At 48.1% G+C, this 20,584-nt stretch overlaps 1 protein-coding gene across 1 annotated transcript in view; it reads left to right on the top strand.

The window, feature by feature from the left end:
* Positions 1–4,898: 4,898 nt before the first annotated feature.
* Positions 4,899–20,584, top strand: part of LOC132578347 (villin-1-like) — a 15,999-nt gene continuing 313 nt past the window's right edge. The window contains exons 1-11 of the mRNA XM_060248290.1: positions 4,899–5,089; positions 6,693–6,801; positions 10,498–10,608; positions 11,560–11,759; positions 13,211–13,289; positions 13,749–13,847; positions 15,189–15,342; positions 17,375–17,475; positions 18,551–18,688; positions 18,929–19,087; positions 19,929–20,108. Of these exons, the coding sequence (XP_060104273.1) occupies positions 6,742–6,801; positions 10,498–10,608; positions 11,560–11,759; positions 13,211–13,289; positions 13,749–13,847; positions 15,189–15,342; positions 17,375–17,475; positions 18,551–18,688; positions 18,929–19,087; positions 19,929–20,108 (1,281 nt within the window). The 5' untranslated portion in view covers positions 4,899–5,089; positions 6,693–6,741. The remainder of the gene's footprint in view (positions 5,090–6,692; positions 6,802–10,497; positions 10,609–11,559; positions 11,760–13,210; positions 13,290–13,748; positions 13,848–15,188; positions 15,343–17,374; positions 17,476–18,550; positions 18,689–18,928; positions 19,088–19,928; positions 20,109–20,584) is intronic.

Here is a 20,584-nt window from a genome sequence, read left to right as displayed (position 1 = left end):
ATGGCCTATCCAGTCCAACACTCGTCACATAAGAACTTCAGAGAAGCCATGTTGGATCAGGCCAGTGGCCCCTCCACTCCAACACTCTGCATCACATAAGAGAAGCCATGTTGGATCAGGCCAATGGCTCCTCCAGTCCAACACTCTGTGCCACATAAGAGAAGCCATGTTGGATCAGGCCAATGGCCCATCCAGTCCAACACTCTGTGTCACATAAGAACATGAGAAGCCATGCTGGATCAGGCCAATGGTCCATCCAGTCCAACACCCTGTGTCACAAAGTGGCCAATACACACACACACACACACACACACACATATATACACACACTGTGGCTAATAGCCACTGATGGACCTCTGCTCCATATTTTTATCTAACCCCCTCTTGAAGCTGGCTTGTAGCCGCCACCACCTCCTGTGGCAGTGAATTCCACATGTTAATCACCCTTTGGGTGAAGAAGTACCTCCTTTTATCCATTTTAACCTGACTGCTCAGCAATTTCATCGAATGCCCACGAGTTCTTGTATTGTGAGAAGGGGAGAAAAGGACTTCTTTCTCTTGAAAAGCTCTGTTAATTAACGCAATGAAAACATGGATCAAGTGTAAGAAAATATTCCTGCCACACCTGTACGAAGTGCAGACACTACAGTACTTTCCCCAGCCTGGGAGGTGGTCTCTATAGCATTAGATTATCCTTCTAAGGTCTTTCCCCTCCCCAAACCCCACCCTCTTCAGGCTCCACCCCCAAATCTCCAGGTATTTCCCAACTCAGAGCTGGCGACCCCGGCATGACATCATTTGGATGTTCTCTTTTCATCTTGGGGCTTCCTAAATTCCATGGAGCAAAAAGTCCCTGTGTGGAACTGGGCTGCCAACTTCCAAGTGTGGCAACTAAACAAGGGAAACACAACCAAGGTTGAGAAAAACGTAGGGGGCTGTGAATAATTACTGTGCAAAGAACAATTACAACTCGTGTAACACAGCTTCATACGCGAATGACACACTCTCCACAAACATCATCTCAGTGCTTAATCGCACTCTGCAATATATTGAGTATTTATGTTAAGGCATTTAAAGGGAAAACACCATAATCGACTTTTTAACAATACTTCCAAGAAAAACATGCAAGGTTTGCCAGGTTTAAAGAGCAATTACTTATGTATGCAACATGCACAGGGGACCTTTCCTTTCCTAGAGGAATGAATCAAAGATTGTTTTTCTGTTGATTGTCCATATGTATAGATTCAATATGAGCCCCGTGGCGCAGAGTGATAAAGCTGCAGTACTGCAGTCGGAGCCCTCTGCTCACGACCTGAGTTCGATCCCAGCGAAAGCTGGTTCAGGTAGCCAGCTCCAGGTTGACTCAGCCTTCCATCCTTCCGAGGTCGGTCAAATGAGTCCCCAGCTTGCTGGGGGGAAAGTGTAGATGACTGGGGAAGCCAATGGCAAACCACTTCATAAAAAGTCTGCCGTGAAAACGTGAAAGCAACATCACCCCAGAGTCAAAAACGACTGGTGCTTGCACAGGGGATTACCTTTACCTTTTTTATAGATTCAATAACATGGTAACATGCTTCCTATGTTTTCATATCTTTGCGTGTTTCAAACGTCTTCTTCTTTGACCACGCGGTTCTGTCTCTGGAACCAGGGCTCATAGCGTTATAAGGAAATCAATTCCAACATTTACGCAGGCAAAATGGGAGAACCCTTGCATGTTTTCCTTCGAAGTATTGTTAAAAAGTTAATTGTGGTGTTTTCCCTTTAAACGTAGTTAACATAGGTACTCAATATATCGCAGAGCGCGATTAAGCACTGATATAATTAGGGTTGCCAAGCCCAATTAAAGAAATATCTGGGGACTTTGGGGGCGGAGCCAGGAGACATTGGGGGCGGAGCCAGGAACAAGGGTGCGACAGGCATAATTGAACTCCAAGGGAATTCTGGCCATCACATTTAAAGGGACAGCACACCTTCTGAAATGCCTTTCTTCCATAGGAAATAATGAAAGGTAGGGGCACCATCTTTTGGGGCTCACAGAATTGGACCCCCTGGTCCAATCGTTTTGAAACTTGGGGGGTATTTTGGGGAGAGGCACTAGATGCTATACTAAAAATTTGGTGCCTCTACCTCAAAACATAGCCCCTCCCAGAGCCCCCAATACCGTGGATCAATTCCCCATTATTCCCTATGGGAATTGTTGTCCATAGGGAATAATAGAGTGCCCAGTAGACATTTCCCTCCCTGCCCACGCTTTCTAAAGTGGGGGGGAGGGCCTCCAAACCAGGGAATCCCCTGCCCCCTCCCTCTCTCACACACACACAAATACTTACTGGGTCTTGTTCCTGCAGAACTTTACTTGCTCTGAAAACGAAAGAAAAACAAAGAGAGGGGCCGTTCTCCGACGAAACTGTTACTGACCCTTTCCCATGAAGCCCTTCCTGTTTCCTGCTTCCTGCGCAGCCTTAAAGGCACACATTTTAAAAACGGACTTGTTTGCGGGTTTCTAAACCTGCAGGAGCTCTAAAACTACATGGTGACTGTGGGGGCGGGGCTTCCCCCTCCGGCCAGCTGGCTGGGGGCAGGGGAAGCCTGTAAAAACAGGGGATCCCCCGCCGGGATCTGGGGATTGGGAAGCCTAGATATTATGTCTGTGGACAGTGTGTAATTCTTGTATTAAGCTGTGTTACACGAGTTGGAATTCTTCTTTGCGCAGTAATTTTTCACAACTTCCAGGTGTGCCTGGTGGTCTCTTAGAGTTCCACCTCATCATCAGACTGCAAAGATCAGTTGTCCCAGAGAAAATGGCCGCTCTGGAGGGTGGAGTCTATGAAATCACACCCCGGCTGGGCTCCCCTCCCCCAAATCTTCAGGAATTTCCCACTCCAAAGATGGCAACCTTAGAAGCAGCAGAAGTGGATTTACAGCCTGATCCAACCTGGTAGTTCTCAGGGGGAGAAAAACAGAAAATCAAAATCACCCCATGTTTGTTTTAAAATACATGACTTCTCCTATGCTCAGAAGAGCTTGCAGTAGGTTATTTATTTACTTCATTTATTTCCCATTTCCGCCCCCCCCCCTCCACCGCCCGGGGAACCCAAAGTAGCTTGTAATGAGCAGAGCATTCAACTTGCAGGACTTGGGTATCAGTTACAGCTCTGTGACAAAGAGAAATAAAACCGGTGAAGCTTTCCCCAGCATGCAAAGGTGGTCACAGAGAATGCTCCACCTGTTGAAGGGATGTCTATACAGCTGATCAAAACATATAAGCTCTGCCCTGCCAGGAAAAAAACATCATAAATATGACATCCCTACTTGTTTCTGCTACTCCGTTGGTGTCAGACTTTTTTAGCCCTCCCCCCACCCACCCCCAGAAAACTGGCTTTATTTAGCTCGTTCCACAGACCTTGAGGCGCCAGGGATACGGAACGTCACTCCTTCCTTCAGCTCCCCCTTCTTCCCCTCAGGGCATGAAATTGCTCTTTTTTTCCCCATCCTAATCGCTATGGTAACCTAGCCACAGTACCGTTTTTTGCAAATGTTTCCTTTGCAGGTCGGTTAGAAGGTGCTAAAAAAATAGGCTGTGTGCAGGTCAGATTGCGCTTGTGGGGCCATTTTCTGCCCCATGGCCTTTTGGGCATTCAGGCGGCTGCCAGGGGGATGCTCCCGAAACAAGGGCAAACAACATGGATGCTTCCGGTCACAAATCATGGTGCTCTAACTGAGGGATGCGGGCCTCTGGGTGTTCTGCCTCTCAGGCTGTGTGTGTGTGTGTGTGTGTGTGTGTGTGTGAGGAAGGGGGGTGCGCTTAAGTAGGGTTGCCAACCACCAGGTGCTGCCTGGAGATCTCTTGGTGTTATAACTGATCTCAGACAACAGTAGAAAATGGCTGCCTTGGAGGGTAGATTCTGTGGTGTACTCTGCTGAGGTCCCTCCCCTCCTCAAACCCTGCCCTCCCTAATCTACACACACACCCCCCCCCAAATCTCCAGGTATTTCCCAACTAGGGCTGCCAAGTTCCCAGGCTGGGTGGTGGTTCTCCCACCCTGGAGGTTCCCAACCCACCGGCCAACATTGGGCCGATGGGGGGGACCCTCCCTCAACCTTAGGGTTGCCAATCCCCAGGTGGGGGCAGGGGATCCCCCGGTTTGGAGACCCTCCCCCCACTTCAGGGTTGTCAGAAAGCGGGGGAGGGGAGGGAAATGTCTGCTGGGAACTCTATTATTCCCTATGGCGATTTATTCCCATAGAAAATCATGGAGAATTGATCCACGGGTATCTGGGCCTCTGCGGAGGCTGTTTTTTGGGGTAGAGGCACCAAATTTTCAGTACAGCATCTAGTGCCTCTCCCCAAAATACCCTCCAAGTTTCAAAAAGATTGGACCAGGGGGTCCAATTCTATGAGCCCCAAAAGAAGGTGCCCCTATCCTTCATTATTACCTATGGAAGGAAGGAATTGAAAAGGTGTGCCGTCCCTTTAAATGTGATGGCCAGAACTCCCTTGGAGTTCATTTATGCTTGTCACACTCTTGCTCCTGGCTCCGCCCCTAATGTCTCCTGGCTCCACCCCCAAAGTCCTCAGATATTTCTTGAATTGGCAACCCTACTCAACCTCGCAGGTGTGATGATGTCCCTCAGAAGTGACGTCATCGCACGGGTGACCTTGCATACCAGCCGCTCTAGGAGCATCCGGGAAAACTCTATGGTTTCCCCGGACACGCTAACAATTTGGGAGGAAAACTCTATGGTACCACCCGCAAACTCTTCAGGAACTTCTTAACCTAGAATCAGCGACCCTGGCCCACAACAGTCACATTTCCAACCTAGTCACTGCAGAAATATATTTGTATCAAAGCGTTCGTTCATTCATGCTGTCGGGTTTTTTTTTGTCTTAGAACACAAAGACGGCGTCTGGATTTGCTACCGACCTGCACTTCTGGATCGGGCGCGAGTCGTCTCAAGACGAGCAAGGGGCGGCAGCTTTCTACGTGACTCAGCTGGACGACACGCTTGGCGGGAACCCTGTGCAGCACCGGGAGGTGCAAGGACACGAGTCGGCCGCTTTTAAAAGCTATTTCAAGAAAGGCATCATGTGAGTGATAAGGAAACATGGGATAGCAAGAGAAAAACGTGTGCGATGCGTCACCACCGAGCTGGTACGGAAGAAGGACCTTTGACCTCATTCTTGCCTGTTTCCCTGGTTTTGGTCCTTTTGCACTTTTTCTGGTCATGCTTTCAAAAGTGTGCGTGTAAGTGCTAAGAAGTCCCTTCCAGCTAGACCCTTCCTCTTTTCCTGTTGCCTTCCACTTTTCTTGGCACTCTCGCCTTTGCCAGTGACTCTGGTCTGCTCATGACGTGACCGATGTTCCCTTTAAGCTGCAGAGTCTTGTGAGCCAAAATTCTACTTTATGAGCTACTGGCATTAAAGTTGTGAGCTACTCGCAGGAATGGCCAACGGTAGCTCTCCAGATGTTTTTTTTTTTGCCTACTACTCCCATCAGCCCCAGCCAGCATGGCCAATGGCTGGGGCTGATGGGAGTTGTAGGCAAAAGACATCTGGAGAGGTACCGTTGGCCACCCCTGAGCTACTGCAGAAATTAGTGTGCTCGGGGGTCATCCTTCCTGAGTTAAGACAAAAATGTGTGAGCTGGAGGCTAAAAATCTGTGAGCTAGCTCACGCTAACTCAGCTTAGAGGGAACACTGGACGTGACCAAAGTACAATAGCCACAATTTGGTCATTTTAACTTCTGAGGAGAGCTCTGGCTTGATTTGATCAAGAACTCACTGGTTTTTTTTTGGGGGGGGGGCAGAATAGGGGGCTGTGCAGGAGGTTGGATTAGATGACCCTGGGGGTCCCTTCCAGCTCTATGATTCTATACTTTGTCTTTTTGTAGGTTCACATTATCTGTAAAACTCTCCTCTGACACATTTCAAACTAATCAGCTTTCTTCATTGTGACCCCAGTACAACAGCCTCAGTTGAGTCCTTTTAGCTTCTAAGGAGAGTTCCAGCTTCAGTTGATCTAGAACCCACTGATTAGTCTTCTCGGTGATTCACGGTATCCATAAAACTCTCCTCCGACACCACACTTGAAATGAATAAACTTTCTTCAAAAGCATACAAATATTAACAGAGACTAGCAATCTGTTTTGTTTCTTTTTGTGGTTTTTTGCCAGTTGAAGCCGAGCCAGCTTGGTGTAGTGGTTAAGTGCATGGACTCTTACCTGGGAGAACCAGGTTTTGATTCCCCACTCCTCCACTTGCAGCTGCTGGAATGGCCTTGGGTCACCCACAGCTCTGGCAGAGCTGTCCTTGAAAGGGCAGCTTCTGGGAGAGCTCCCTCAGCCCCACCCACCTCACAAGATATCTGTTGTGGGGGAGGAAGGGAAAGGAGATTGTAGGCCATTCTGAGACTCTGTCCTTGAAAGGGCAGCTTCTGGGAGAGCTCTCTCAGCCCCACCCACCTCACAGGGTGTCTGTTATGTGGGAGGAAGGGAAAGGAGATTGTAGGCCGCTCTGAGACTCTGAGAATTGGAGTGAAGGGCAGAATATAAATCCACTGTTGTCATCGTCTTCTTCTTCTTCTTTGTAGAACTTGGACTCTGAGCCTACTCTCTCTCTGCAACTGTGATCTGTAGACAATATGGCTGCCTTTAAGAAGTTTCTGTCTTTCCCCCTCCTTATTTCCAAACAGCTACAAGAAGGGAGGACTCGCCTCCGGGTTCAAGCATGTGGAAACCAACATGTACAACATCAGGCGCCTCCTTCACGTCAAGGGGAAGAAGCACGTGTCGGCGACAGAAGTAAGGATGGGAAAGCTGGAATCCTGGAGAATTCAATTTCACATGGTTCAGTAGGGTTCAGCAGGGTTCAGCAGGGTGTGAAGATGCTGCGATGCGCTCTCCAGAATGCTCAAACTGGCATATCTCTTCCTTCATTGGAAAATGACTCTCTTGGTTCCCAGCAGCAGGGATGGAATTCTAGCAGGAGCTCCTTCGCATATTAGGACACACACCCCTGATGTAGCCAATCCTCCAAGAGCTTACAGGGCTCTTATTGCAGGGCCTACTGTAAGCTCCAGGAAAATTGGCTACATCAGGGGTTGTGGTTTAATCGGAGAGGGGCGGTGGCTCAGTGGTAGAGCATCTGCTTGGTAAGTAGAAGGTCCCAGGTTCAATCTCCGGCATCTCCAACTAAAAAGGGTCCAGGCAAGTAGGCGTGAAAAACCTCAGCTTGAGTCCCTGGAGAGCCCTGCCAGTCTGAGCAGACAAGACTGACTTTGAAGGACCAATTCAGTATAACGCAGCTTCGTATGTTCATATGTTCTATATGGAAAGGAGTTCCTGCTACAAAAAAGCCCGGGACAGCCGGACACATGATAGGAAAGAGGAGAGACAGAGGTGGAACTACATCTGTAGCTGAGAGAGAGAGGGTAAGACTGAGTGTGGCACTTTCAAGGGGTGCGTTCACACTCACCATTAAATCCATCTGCAACGCGCCTCTATTATAATCCACACAACCAATTTTCCGATCAGACAACAGCCAGGCTCCCATTCTATCCCATGTGGGTCCCATCGCTGGTCAATCAGAGTGCTCTACCGGACCTTGTTTCATGAGACGTCAATCTGCATTAGTGCAGGCGCAGTAATGCCCGCTATCTGCAGCACATCGCTTTTAAATGGGTCGGATCACTAACAGTTTTCCTAGTCCGTTGGCACTACTTTTCCAGCACGAGCACTACGCGTGCAGAAAAAACCCCAGGAATTCAAATCAGTTTACATCTAGTTCACATCTACTTTCAAAAGTGAGTTTTGTTTCTGGACATAGGGGCGGGTAAACGATTTATCGAGCCAATATTCGCTCGCTCATTCACTGGCGCAGTGATATCACTTGCAGGGGGCTTTGGGAGAGACACTTCTGCTGGGATTACAAATGGAGAATTTTCCAAAAGAAGATAGAACTTTAATATGGTACTTGCTCTCAGCTGCTGGGACATTGTATGCGCAGTTGTGGAAGCAAGAAAAAATACCAGAAAAATGGGACTGGACTTTAAAAGTTATGTCATGGAGTGAAATGGATAAGCTAACAAGAAAATTAAGAGACTGCGATTTAGAACTCTTTAATCGGGAGTGGAAGAAATTCAGAAGATATGTAGAAAAAGAGTGGAAAATAAAAGGACACTGGACAATTTTTGAAGATTAAGACCTTTAAGACAAGAATATAACTTTTGAAGGGTTTTTTTTTCTTTCTTAATCAATTTTTGTTTTTTCTTGATAGTTAAAGGTACCTTTAATATCTGTTTTCTAAAAAATAACACTGGCGGGGGTCAATTACTGGGGGTGGGGTGGGAGGAAAGTAAGATGTGGGGTAGAATGATGCTTTCATCTTAAGGTTTTTATAAGCTGTAGAAACAGTTCTACTACCATATGTTACCAATAAAAAATTGTTTATACGGGGAGGGAACCGTGGTGCGCTTTCGACGAGTCGCCAACGATGGAGCGTTCAAACAGAGAAATTCCGCTCAGGAACCGACAGAAGAATTTTCTTCCGGATTTAAAGCAGTATCAAATTAGTCCGCGCCCCAGTCGTCTCAACCCGGGACTCGAACGAGCTAACCACCATTCGCAGATGCTGACGTTTGAACAACCGCTTCAAATCCAACATGCTTCCGGACTCCACTCATGCCCGTAGCGGGATTTTATGAACGTCTGACCTCACCCAAGAAGAGCTTTTTTTGTAGCAGGACCTCCTTTGCATATTAGGCCACACACCCCTGATGTAGCCAGTCCTCCTGGAGCTTACAGGGCTCTTCGTACAGGGCCTACTGTAAGCTCCAGGAGGATTGGCTACATCAGGGGTGTGTGGCCTAATATACAAAGGAGTTCCTGCTACAAAAGAAGCCCTGCAAAGAAGGGGGAAATTGCCCTAAGAGTAGCAATCTGGAGACAGACAAGGAATGACACTGAATGGGACCCCATCCTATTTAATTGTCTTCTTGCTGACCCCTATCTAATTATCTCCTTGCTGCAGGGTCTTCTTCTCTTTGTACACCAGAGATTGCCTTTTCCTTCCTACATGGTTTTTGGAGCTAACGAGAGACTCCCAGTCACCCACCTTGGAATTCTTTGCACCCTGCAGAGAGTTCTGGTATACAGGACTTGTGTCAAAATGAGGTTACTCTAAAGCAGGGGTGTAGAACTCATTTGTTATGAGGGCCAGATCTGACATAAAAGAGACCTTGTTGGGCCATGTCGGTCCAGGCCATGTGTGTACCTATTTAAGATCAGGTAGCAGAGATATAAATGTTATTAAGAACACAGACAAACACAGACATATTTTTTAAAAACTTAAAACATTAGCATGCATTGGTCTTAAAGGTGCTTTCTTTCTATTTCTCCCATGGGATCCAGGGAACTGGGCAAAGGAAGCTCTGGTTCTCTCCTTCCTTCTCCAGGGGAACAGGAGGCGGAGGAGCCTCAGCCAATAGAAGGAAGAGAGGCTTCGCTCAAGCTCTGCTGTGTGATTGAGAGCCTGGCAAAGCAAGCCAATGGAGAAAATAGAGGTTTTGTTCTGTAGCTCCTGTGCAATTGAGCAAGCCTTGCAAAGCAAACTGTTATGCAGAAGGAAGCAAGATATGGAGAGAAGGAAGCAGATGATAGCCAGTTGCTCAGGGGCCCGATTCGGCCCCCAAACTGCATGTTTGACACCCCTGCTCTAAAGTGCACCTAAAATGCTCCATGGGGGAGCATGGGGATGATATGTAAATATAGAAGTTACTAACGAAGATCAAGCTTGAGTGGAAAATCAGACTCTTCTAGGGTTGCTAACCTCGATGTGGTAGAACAAAAGACTAGTTAAAAAGGTAAAGGTAGTCCCCTGTGCAAGCACTGAGTCATTACCGACCCTTGGGATGGCAACACATCACACCATTTTCTTGGCAGACTCTTACTGGATGGCTTGGTATGGCCTTCCCTGTAAGGTAGACCCCTGTGCAAGCACCAAGCTGTTACTGACCCGTGGAGTGACGTCACATCACGACGTTTTCTTGGCAGACTTTTTTAACAGGGTGGCTTGCCATTGCCTTCCCCAGTCATCTACCCTTCCCCCCCCCCCCTCCAGCAAGCTGGGTACTCATTTGACCAACCTCGGAAGGATGGAAGGCTGAGTCAACCTTGAGCCGGCTACCTGGACCCAGCTTCCACCAGGATCGAACTCATGGCATGAGCAGTGCTTGGGCTGCAATACTGTAAACACTATCACAGCAAAAACGGTCTTAGAGGTTGAAAAACAATATTTGAATTGCAACGGTTATTATCAAGACATAGGCATTCAAAAATTCAGAAATTTCACAATATAATCCATAATGCAATTACTACATTGAGTTGCAGTGTTGAGCATTCAAACAAGTGGAAGCTTCTAAGACTACAAGAATTGGTATAATCTCATTTCATTCCTCTATCATGGCTTCCTGTTATAACTGTGGTCGTCTTCTCAAACAGGTAGATCTTTCCTGGGACAGCTTCAATAAAGGGGATGTTTTCCTGATGGACCTTGGCAAAGTGCTGATCCAGTGGAACGGGCCTTCCTGCAACATTGCTGAGAAATCCAGGGTCAGTCTTGAAACAATCCAGGGTGGTATTTTTAATGCAGCTTTTGAGCATGGGAGCACTAAACTGCGGCTGCAGGTTGGAATCTGAACGGCAATCCATGCGCCTACGTTGACAGAGCCAATCACTGTGGAACGTAAGAGCTGAAGGTGGCTCTGAGGGAGGGTTCCAATTGAGCCAGGTTGCAGCCCTGGCCCCCCAATGCTCAACTGATAGAGGGGGACTGGAGGGGGTCATCGCCCCAGGGGAGAAAAATTAAGAAAATAAGGCCTCATGTACTGAGAGAAAGTTCCTAACATGGAACTTCTTGGCAATTTCTAGAGCACCCCTTTTGACTTCCACGTAGCTCCAGAAATCACCAGGAACTCTATGGCAATCTTACCATGGAAGTGATTCCTAGAGTTCCACTTGTCATTTCCGTGTAGCTCCAGAAATCACCAGGAACTCTATGGTAATCTTACCATAGAGGCGATTCCTAGAGTGCCATTTGTCATTTCCATGTAGCTCCAGAAATCATCAGGAACTCTATGGTAATCTTACCTTAGAAGTGTTTCCTAGAGTTCCACTCGTCATTTCCATGTAGCTCCAGAAATCACCAGGAACTCTATGGTAATCTTACCTTAGAAGTGAGTTCCACTTGTCAATTCCATGTAGCTCCAGAAATCACCAGGAACTCTATGGCAGTCTTACCATAGAGGCGATTCCTAGAGTGCCATTTGCCACTTCCATGTAGCTTCAGAAGTCACCAGGAACTCTATGGTAAGAATTTTCTGTAAGTAAATGAGGCCTTATTTGCTAATTTTTCTGCTGCGATGCTACTCCCCAGTTACTCTTCATCCACTGCCTTATGCAGGTCTAACCTTGGGCCAGGCCTGCTCATTTGGCTAAAGACCTGAGTCTTTCTACTGGTGGGACGTGATCAATGACTTTCCTTTTCCTCTCTCCATCTCCCAGGGAATGGCCTTGGCCCGGAGCATCCGGGATGGCGAGAGAGGTGGGCGGGCTCAGATTGGCATCATCGACAACGAGAAGGACTCCCCTGACCTCATGCAGATCATGAAAGCGGCGCTGGGGGAGAGGCGAGGAGAGCTCAGGGATCCCATGCCAGATGAGAAAGCCGATGAGCTTCAGAAAGCCAATGTCCGGCTCTACCAGTAGGTCTCTCACCTGCAGGATTTGGGAGTTCAAGTCTCTTTAATGTGGAGGAACTTCTTACGGGATCAAAAAGATTCTAGCTATATAAGTGATGCCTTGGAAGGAAGTGGGTGGTGGGGCCCCATGGTGACACACTGACGTCATTTCTAGTAAAAATAGAGGTGGTGTCTTTAGATGCTCTAGGATTTAAAAAAACACCACTCTATGGTTAAACCATAGAGTTTTTGTAAAATGCTAGAGTTTCCCTGCGTTACTTCTACTTAATTGGAAGCATGTCAGCGCAGCACCAGCATGCATTCCTCCCTCCAACACTTCCCACTGGCACCTGAAACATTATCAGGCAAGAAGCCTTGATGCTCCAGGCCAGGAGTCCGTAGACAGAGCAGTGAGCATAGCCTGCATAGCAGTCAGGAAAAGAAGCAGGAAGAGAAGTTAGATGGAAGAAAGGAATTCTTAAGAGCAGTGTTCTAGGGAGGGAGGGAGGGAGGGAGGGAGGGAGGGAGGGAGGAAAGAAAGAAAGAAAGGAAGAAAGAAAGAAAGAAAGAAAGAAAGAAAGAAAGAAAGAAAGAAAGAAAGAAAGAAAGAAAGAAAGAAAGAAAGAAAGAAAGAAAGAAAGAAAGAAAGAAAGAAAGAAAGAAAGGGGGAGGGAAGGAAGGGAAGGAGGGAGGAAGGAAGGAAAGGAGGGAGGAGGGAGGGAAGGAAGGAAGGGAGGGAGGAGAGGAAGGGAGGGAGGGAGGGAGGAAGGAAGGAAAGAGGGAGGGAAGGAAGGAAGGGAGGGAGGGAGAGGGAAGGAGGGAGGAGGGAGGGAAGGAAGGGAGGGAGGGAGGAGAGGAAGGAAGGGAGGGAGGAAGGAAGGAAAGAGGGAGGGAGGGAAGGAAGGAAGGGAGGGAGGGGAGGGAGAGGGAAGGAGGGAGGAAGGAAGGAAAGGAGGGAGGAGGAAGGGAAGGAAGGAAGGAAGGAAAGAGGGAGGGAAGGGAAGAAGGAAGGGAAGGAAGGAAGGAAGGAAGGAAGGAAGGAAGGAAGGAAGTTGCAGAGCAGACTAAGGCAGGAAGTGACCTATCTAGCCATGCTAGTTCCACTGCCTCCTCTGAAGCAGCTGTGTGCTCCTTACAAATAACATAGCTCAGTTCTGCACTTTCAGTGTGTTGCAAGCAGCTTGGAATTCTGACAAAGGGTGGCCAGGACCAGCACAAAACGGCTGCCACAGGAGGCGGAGCCAACCACAAAATGGCTGTTGCAGGAGGACCACAAAATGTCAGGGAGTGACGTTATACAGAACGCTAGTAGTAGAATATGACATTTCAGGCAGAAGTGCTGCTTAATAGGATGCCTTTTAATCTGCGCAGTCAATCAGAAGCCTGCCTGGGCAAAAGCCCCACTTAGCTCTCCCTCTTGGCAGGAAGCAGGAAAGGTAACTGGGTTTTCACTTTGCTCATTTGTCTCTCTGTAGCGTTTATGAAAATGGCAAGGATTTGGTGGTTCAAGAAATTGCTACACGGCCTCTTACACAGGACCTCCTGCGCCGTGAGGTGAGCTTCATAACACATAGATAACATTATGCCCTTTGTTTGGGGAGCCAGTTTGGTGTAGTGGTTAAGTGCACGGACTCTTATCTGGGAGAACCGGGTTTGATCCCCCACTCCTCCACTTGCAGCTGCTGGAATGGCCTTGAGTCAGCCATCGCTCTCACGAGCAGTTGTCCTTGAAAGGACAACTGCTGTAAGAGCTCTCTCAGCCCCACCTACCTCACAGGGTGTCTGTTGTGGGGGGAAGGAAGGGGAAGGTAAAACGAGATTGTGACCTGACCACTCTGAGTCTCTGAGATTCAGAGTATAGGGCGGGATATAAATCCAATATCTTCTTCTTTGTGGTACCTAGCAAGCATCAGTTTAGCTCCACACTGCTATGTCAGCTGACACGTGTATGATATGCTCAAAGGGATGGGTTCCAATCCTCTGCAGCTTGTTTCTTCTTTCTCTCTCTGACAGGATTGTCACATTCTTGACCAGGGGGGCTATAAGATTTACGTCTGGCGAGGAAAAGAGTCCAGCCCAGAGGAAAAAAAGGCGGCCTTTAGCCGAGCCGTGGTGAGTTTGCCTGAGAACGCCACTGCTGTATCTTTGTTGCAGGTCAAATGCCGAAGTCTCCAAGGCGGCAAAAATGTGAAACTTAAATTCTTCTCCTGAAACTGACTCCCCTGCTTTCCCCCCCCCCCCCTCAAATCCCTTTTTATAGACGCCGTATGATTGATTGCACTGGGTGTATGCCTGAATTCAGTTAAAGAGGCATTAGATTTCATACAAAAACAAAAATGTAGGATGCAAAATTCTGCATGTGGTCAATACCAAACATACACACGTAGTACCAAATGTATGCTTGTGTTATAGCAGGGGTCCCCAACCCAAACCTTTTCTGGTGCCCCCAGAGATGTTTTCAGGAAGTGGGTGGCAGCCATTTTGTTGCAGCACCCACTGTGTCCTGTCAGAATTCCAAATGCGCCTGCAGGTTCAAAAAAGGTGGGGACGTCTGGGTTAACAGGAGCACACAATTGGATCTACCAGAGCGTTTCTGTGGAAAGGAGGTTTTCCACTCATGCAGTGGGACTTTTTTTGCCTACGTCTCCTCCTCTGGGTTGGGAAATACATGGAGACTTGGGGGGCTGCGGAGCCTGAGGGAGCGGAGTTATCATGTCCCACCCCACCCCCTTTTTGACAAGTAGGTAACATAGCAAAAATGCTGAAGGAGAGCAGCATTTTGAGGGGCATTTTGGATTGCAGTAGGTGGGACAGGGAGTTGAGAATCGAGCTCCACAGGTGGAAATCTTTCCATTAAAATCCATGTTTCTGGATTTTATGTTGTAAGTCGCCCTGAGCCCGCCTCGAATAAATAAATAAATAAATAATAAATTAAAACACTCTGGTGGATCTAAATTGTACCATATGCTCAGCATAGAAGTCTCTGTATCACGTATGTGGGCACTCAATGAAATTAATGAGCAGTAGGTTACTTTAGAACTGATAAAATGAAGTAATTATTCGCCCAAGACATCATTAACACGTGGAACTCATTGCTGCTGAGAGTGGTGGTGGCGGCTACAAGCACAGACAGCTTCAAGAGGAGACTGGATAAACACATGGAGCTGAGGTCCACCAGTGACTATTAGCCACAAAGTATAGATGGAACATTCTGTCTGGGGCAATGTGCTTCTTCTTAGGTTCTGGCCCTGCTGGTGGACCTCCTGATGGCACCAGGTTTTTGAAAAACTGTGTGACCCAGAGCGTTGGACTCAATGGGCCATTGGCCTGATCCAAGATGGCTTCTCTTGTGCTTATATGTACAATGGCAGTCCTTGCAAGCCACAGCCCCTGCTTTGCACCTATGAAATGCCCTTTGCTAGAGTCACTTACATATCTTTGGAATTCTTCCAGGGCTTCATCCAAGCCAAAGGGTATGCTCCAACGACAAATGTAGAAGTTGTAAACGATGGAGCAGAATCGGCTATGTTCAAACAGCTCTTCAAAAAGTGGACCGAAAAAGAGGAGACTCAAGGACTTGGCAGGACACACACTATTGGCAAGATCGGTGAGGCAGAAAAAAACAAAATTAGCTGGCTCAAGGCCAACTCATACTTTCTAGAACTTTCTAGAACCTTCTTGATGTCAATGATGGAGCCATACGGACTGGGCTAACCATCTGAGTCCTCCCCAGGGCTTTTTTTCTGGAAGAGAGGTACCAGAACGCTCAATGAAGAGAAACACATGGGTGTCCCTTGTGAACTCTTGAACATTTTTTCAAGAATTTCCTTTCTATGAAGAGGTTCTAGAACTCTGTTCCACCACAATCCCCCAGAAAAAGAGCACTGGGAAGGGCAGGATTTGGAGAGGGGAGGGACTTCAGGGAGATATAATGCGTTGAGTCCCTATGAAGAAAGGTTAAAACGCTTGGGGCTCTTTAGCTTGGAGAAAAATCAACTGTGGGGTGACATGATAGAGGTTGACAAGATTATGCACGGAATAGAAAAGGTAGAGAAAGAAGTACTTTTCTCCCTTTCCCACAATACGAGAACTCGTGGACATTCAATGAAATTGCTGAGCAGTCAGGTTAGAACTGATAAAAGGAAGTACTTCTTCACCCAAAGAGTGATTAACACGTGGAATTCGCTGCCACAGGAGGTGGTGGCTACAAGCATACCTCAGATTCAGTGGGAGCTCACAGGAGCACAGTTCCTGAACCTTTCTGAGAGTTCCACCTCCACCTTCTGAGAGTTCCACCTCCTTGGAGAGCCAGTTTGGTGTAGTGGTTAAGTGTGCGGACTCTTATCTGGGAGAACTGGGTTTGATTCCCCACTCCTCCACTTGCACCTGCTGGCATGGCCTTGGGTCAGCCACAGCTCTGGCAGAGGTTGTCCTTGAAAGGGCAGCTGCTGTGAGAGCCCTCTCCAGCCCCATCCACCTCACAGGGTGTCTGTTGTGGGGGAGGAAGGGAAAAGAGATTGTGAGCCGCTCTGAGACTCTTCAGAGTGGAGGGCGGGATATAAATCCAATATCTTCTTCTTCTTCTTGTCCATTGAATAGTATTGCAGCTGCATAACAATCCCTAGATGAGCTCCACCACCTATTTTTCTACAGAACAACCCCTGGCTATAAGCATAGCCAGCTTCAAGAGGGGATAGGATAAACATATGGAGCAAAGGTCCATCAGTGGCTATTAGCCACAGCCTATTGTTGAAACTCTCAGTCTGGGGCACTGATGCTCTGTATTCTTGGTGCTTGGGGGGGCACAGTGGGAGGGCTTCTAGCCCCACTGATGGACCTCCTGATGCACTTGGTTTTCTTGGCCACTGTGTGACACAGAGCGTTGGACTGGATGGGCCATTGGCCTGATCCAACGTGGCTCCTCTAATGTTCTTATGGCCCCACTGATGGACCTCCTGATGGCACTTGGGTTTCTTGGCAACTGTGTGACACAGAGCGTTGGACTGGATGGGCCATTGGCCTGATCCAACGTGGCTCCTCTTATGGTCTTATGGCCCCACTGATGGACCTCCTTATGGCACTTGGGTTTCTTGGCCACTGTGTTACATAGAGCGTTGGACTGGATGGGCCATTGGCCTGATCCAACGTGGCTCCTCTTATGTTCTTATGGCCCCACTGATGGACCTCCTGATGGCACTTGGGTTTCTTGGCCACTGTGTGACACAGAGTGTTGGACTGGATGGGCCATTGGCCTGATCCAACGTGGCTCCTCTTATGTTCTTATGGCCCCACTGATGGACCTCCTGATGGCACTTGGGTTTCTTGGCCACTGTGTGACACAGAGCGTTGGACTGGATGGGCATTGGCCTGATCTAACATGGCTCCTCTTATGTTCTTATGTGACTCAGAGTGTTGGACTGGATGGGCCATTGGCCTGATCCAACATGGCTCCTCTTATGTTCTTATGTCTAGTCTCCCAAGCAGCCATTTTCTTCAATATTCAGTAGCCTGGGGATCGGTTGTAGTTCCGGGAGACCTGTCCGGAGGCTGTCGAACGTAACTGGAGCCCGTATTCTTTGTGTGCCTGTCTTGCAGTGTATTTTATGTGGCTGAAGTGTATCTTTTGGTTCTTCTCACAGCCAAGGTGGATCAAGTGAAATTTGACTTCGCTCAGTTGCACGCCAGGCCAGAGCTGGCTGCCGAGCAGCGCATGGCGGACGATGCCTCGGGGAACGTGGAGGTGAGCGAGTGCTTTTCAAAAGGCTCCCCTCAGCAATATATTTGCCCTCTCTGTCAAGTTGCCCAACCCCCAAGTGGAGGCGGGGTCCCCCACTACCAGGCTCCACTTCCCCGCTGCCAATCAGCTTGCCAGAGGGAGGGAACTCACCCCCCCAAAAGAGGGAGATCCATCTGATGCACAGCGATGGGTCTGTGCCACTCTCCACATGACCTGGAAGTGATGTCGTCACATCCAGGACGCCAGGGCGACGTGCTAGTATTTGGGCAGAAAGTCTATGGTAGAAGCCAAATGCAGACATGTCGGCTGGGCCTCCCTGCTTCTCCCATCCCCTGATGGTGGCCAGGGAGACCAGGAAACCCAACAGGGGTGTCGAACTCAATTGTTGTGAGGGCCGGATCTGACATAAATGAAACTTTGTCGGGCTGGGTCGTGTCGAGCCGGTCAGTGTGCGTCCCTATTCGAGATTAGATAGCAGAGATATAAACTTTTAAACTTGTGCACAAACACAACTAAAGATTTTTTTTGAAAAAAAAAAAACCTTTAAAACATGCTTAAAACGTTAGCACTCGTTGGTCTTAAAGGTGCTTTCTTTGTCTTTCTTCCATGGGATCCAAGGAACTGGGCAAAGGAAGCTCTGGCTCTTTCCCTCCCTCCCCAGGGAACCAGGAGGGGGAGGAGCCTCAGCCAATGGAGAAAATCGAGGCTTCGCTCTGTAGCTCCTGTGCGATTGAGCAAGCCTTGCAAAGCAAGTTGAGATGCAGAAGGAAGCAAGAGAGAGGGAGAAGGGAGCAGACAAGAGCCAGTTGCTTGGGGGCCTGATAGGAGCATTCCGGGGGCCTGATTGGGCCCCTGACCACATGTTTGACACCCCTGCCCCATCCCCTCTTGCTTTTGGAAAATTTGGACTCCTTTTCCATGAGCTTAGTGTTTCCTTCAGAGGGGTTCTCTCCACAGCTCTAGGGAGATGGTAGGGTACATCCAAGTATCCATAGTTTGTGGGCAGCAAAAAACCCAGTGTTGCCCCTGAAGCCTGCACTCACACACAAAAAAAATCCCCCTGGTTTTTGTTTTTCAGGTGTGGCGAATAGAAGATCTCGAGATGGCCCCAGTAGAGCCCAGAACCTATGGGCAGTTCTATGGTGGAGACTGTTACCTTGTTTTGTATACCTACATGAAATCCAACAGACCCCATTACATCATCTACATGTGGCTTGTAAGTAAGAGCAAAACAGCGACGGATCCCGTTTCAGTATTTTCAGTGGCATTCTTTGAAGAATAGAAATGCCCCCCCCCAAAGGATATTAAAGTCTGTTTTCCAGATATTCTATTATCTTCATTTTTTAAATTACTTTCCCAGTGAGTATACACTCACTGAGTTTCACAACTACTTTCCTCCAGCGGCCTCTTCTGTATGCCCAGGGTGTATGAGGCCTTCCTTCTTCTTTCACTCTAGGGCCGCCACGCCTCTGCGGACGAAATCACCGCTTGCGCTTTCAACGCTGTAGAGCTGGACCGGAAATATGGGGACGAGCCCGTGCAGGTTCGCGTGACGATGGGGAAGGAACCCCGCCATTTCCTTGCCATCTTCAAAGGAAATCTGATCGTTTATGAGGTAAATCCTCACAAGTCGGTGACGCGAAGGTAGCCTTTCTATTCAATTTCAGGATTCTGAATTTATTTATTTACCTTAAATTTCTATCCCGCCCACTCCGCAAGCAGACTCAGGGCAGCTCACAGTCAGTTCAGACGTTTACATTTACAGTTTGAAAACCAATAAAATACAATTACAATTAAGACATGAAATTAAAAGATGTTTGCTCCTTGGGAGGACAGCTGTGGCGAACCTGGGCAGTATAATAAAAAGTAGAGACATCACCCTCTCAACAAAAGTCCGTACAGTCAAAGCGATGGTATTCCCAGTAGTAATGTATGGCTGTGAGAGCTGGACCATAAGGAAGGCCGAGCGCAGAAGAATAGATGCTTTTGAGCTGTGGTGCTGGAGAAGAATCTTGAGAGTCCCTTGGACTGCCAAAAGATCCGATCAGTCAGTCCTAAGGGAAATCAATCCAGACTGTTCCCTGGAAGGTCAGATGCTGAAGCTGAAGCTCAAATACTTTGGCCACCCAATGGGAAGGGAGCACTCTCTGGAGAAGACCCTGATGCTGGGAAAGACAGAAGGCAAAAGAAGAAGGGGACGGCAAAAGATGAGATGGCTGGAGAGTGTTACTGATGTAACAAACACGAATTTGAGCAGACTTGGTGTCGGAGGGTGTGGCCTAACGTGCAAATGAATCCCCACTGGGTTTTTTCTACAGAAAAGCCCTGTGTGAAAGTGGTGACATCAGGGGGTGTGGCCTAAGATGCAAATAAGTTCCTACTGAGCCTTTTGTACCAAAAAAAGCCCTGGCTGCCATGTTTGTCATCCAGCTTCATGAATCCTTTTGCTTTTCCAGGGAGGCACAAGCCGGGCCCAGAAGAGCGAACCAGAGCCTGCCGTCCGTCTCTTCCAAGTCAGAGGTTCAGGGGAATTCAACACTAAAACCATCGAAGTCCCCGCCCGGGCCTCCTCGCTCAACTCCAATGACGTCTTCCTTCTCAAGACCAACCAAGTCTGCTACTTGTGGTGTGGAAAGGTAAAAACAACCAATGTTCAAAGCACACACGCTGAAGACGTCTGTCCTCCCTCCGGAGACGCCAGACAGGAATATGGTGATATTATTTACCTCAGAAATTTATTTTAAACAGGGGTCATTTCGTGGGAAAAGAGCTGCTAGAGCTCATTAGCATGACTCATTTGAATAACATATTTGCATATGCCACACACCCTTGACATCCCGGAAGGTGTACTAAATTATATCAGTTCAGCATTGACCTTAAAATGCTTCTTGAATTATAATTGTCCTCAGGGCTTTTTTGTAGTAAGAACTCCTTTGCATGTTGGGCCACACACCCCTGATGTAGCCAATCCTCCAAGAGCTTACAGAGCTCTTAGTACAGGGCCTACTGTAAGCTCCAGGAGGATTGGCTACATCAGGGGCGTGTGGCCTAATAGGCAAAGGAGTTCTTGCTACAAAAAAAGCCCTGATTGTCCTAATAAAATCTTACTCTG

This window comes from Heteronotia binoei, chromosome 10, assembly GCF_032191835.1.
Source record: "Heteronotia binoei isolate CCM8104 ecotype False Entrance Well chromosome 10, APGP_CSIRO_Hbin_v1, whole genome shotgun sequence".
Taxonomy (NCBI): Eukaryota; Metazoa; Chordata; class Lepidosauria; order Squamata; family Gekkonidae; genus Heteronotia; species Heteronotia binoei.
This window is presented reverse-complemented; position numbering and strand designations above follow the sequence as displayed.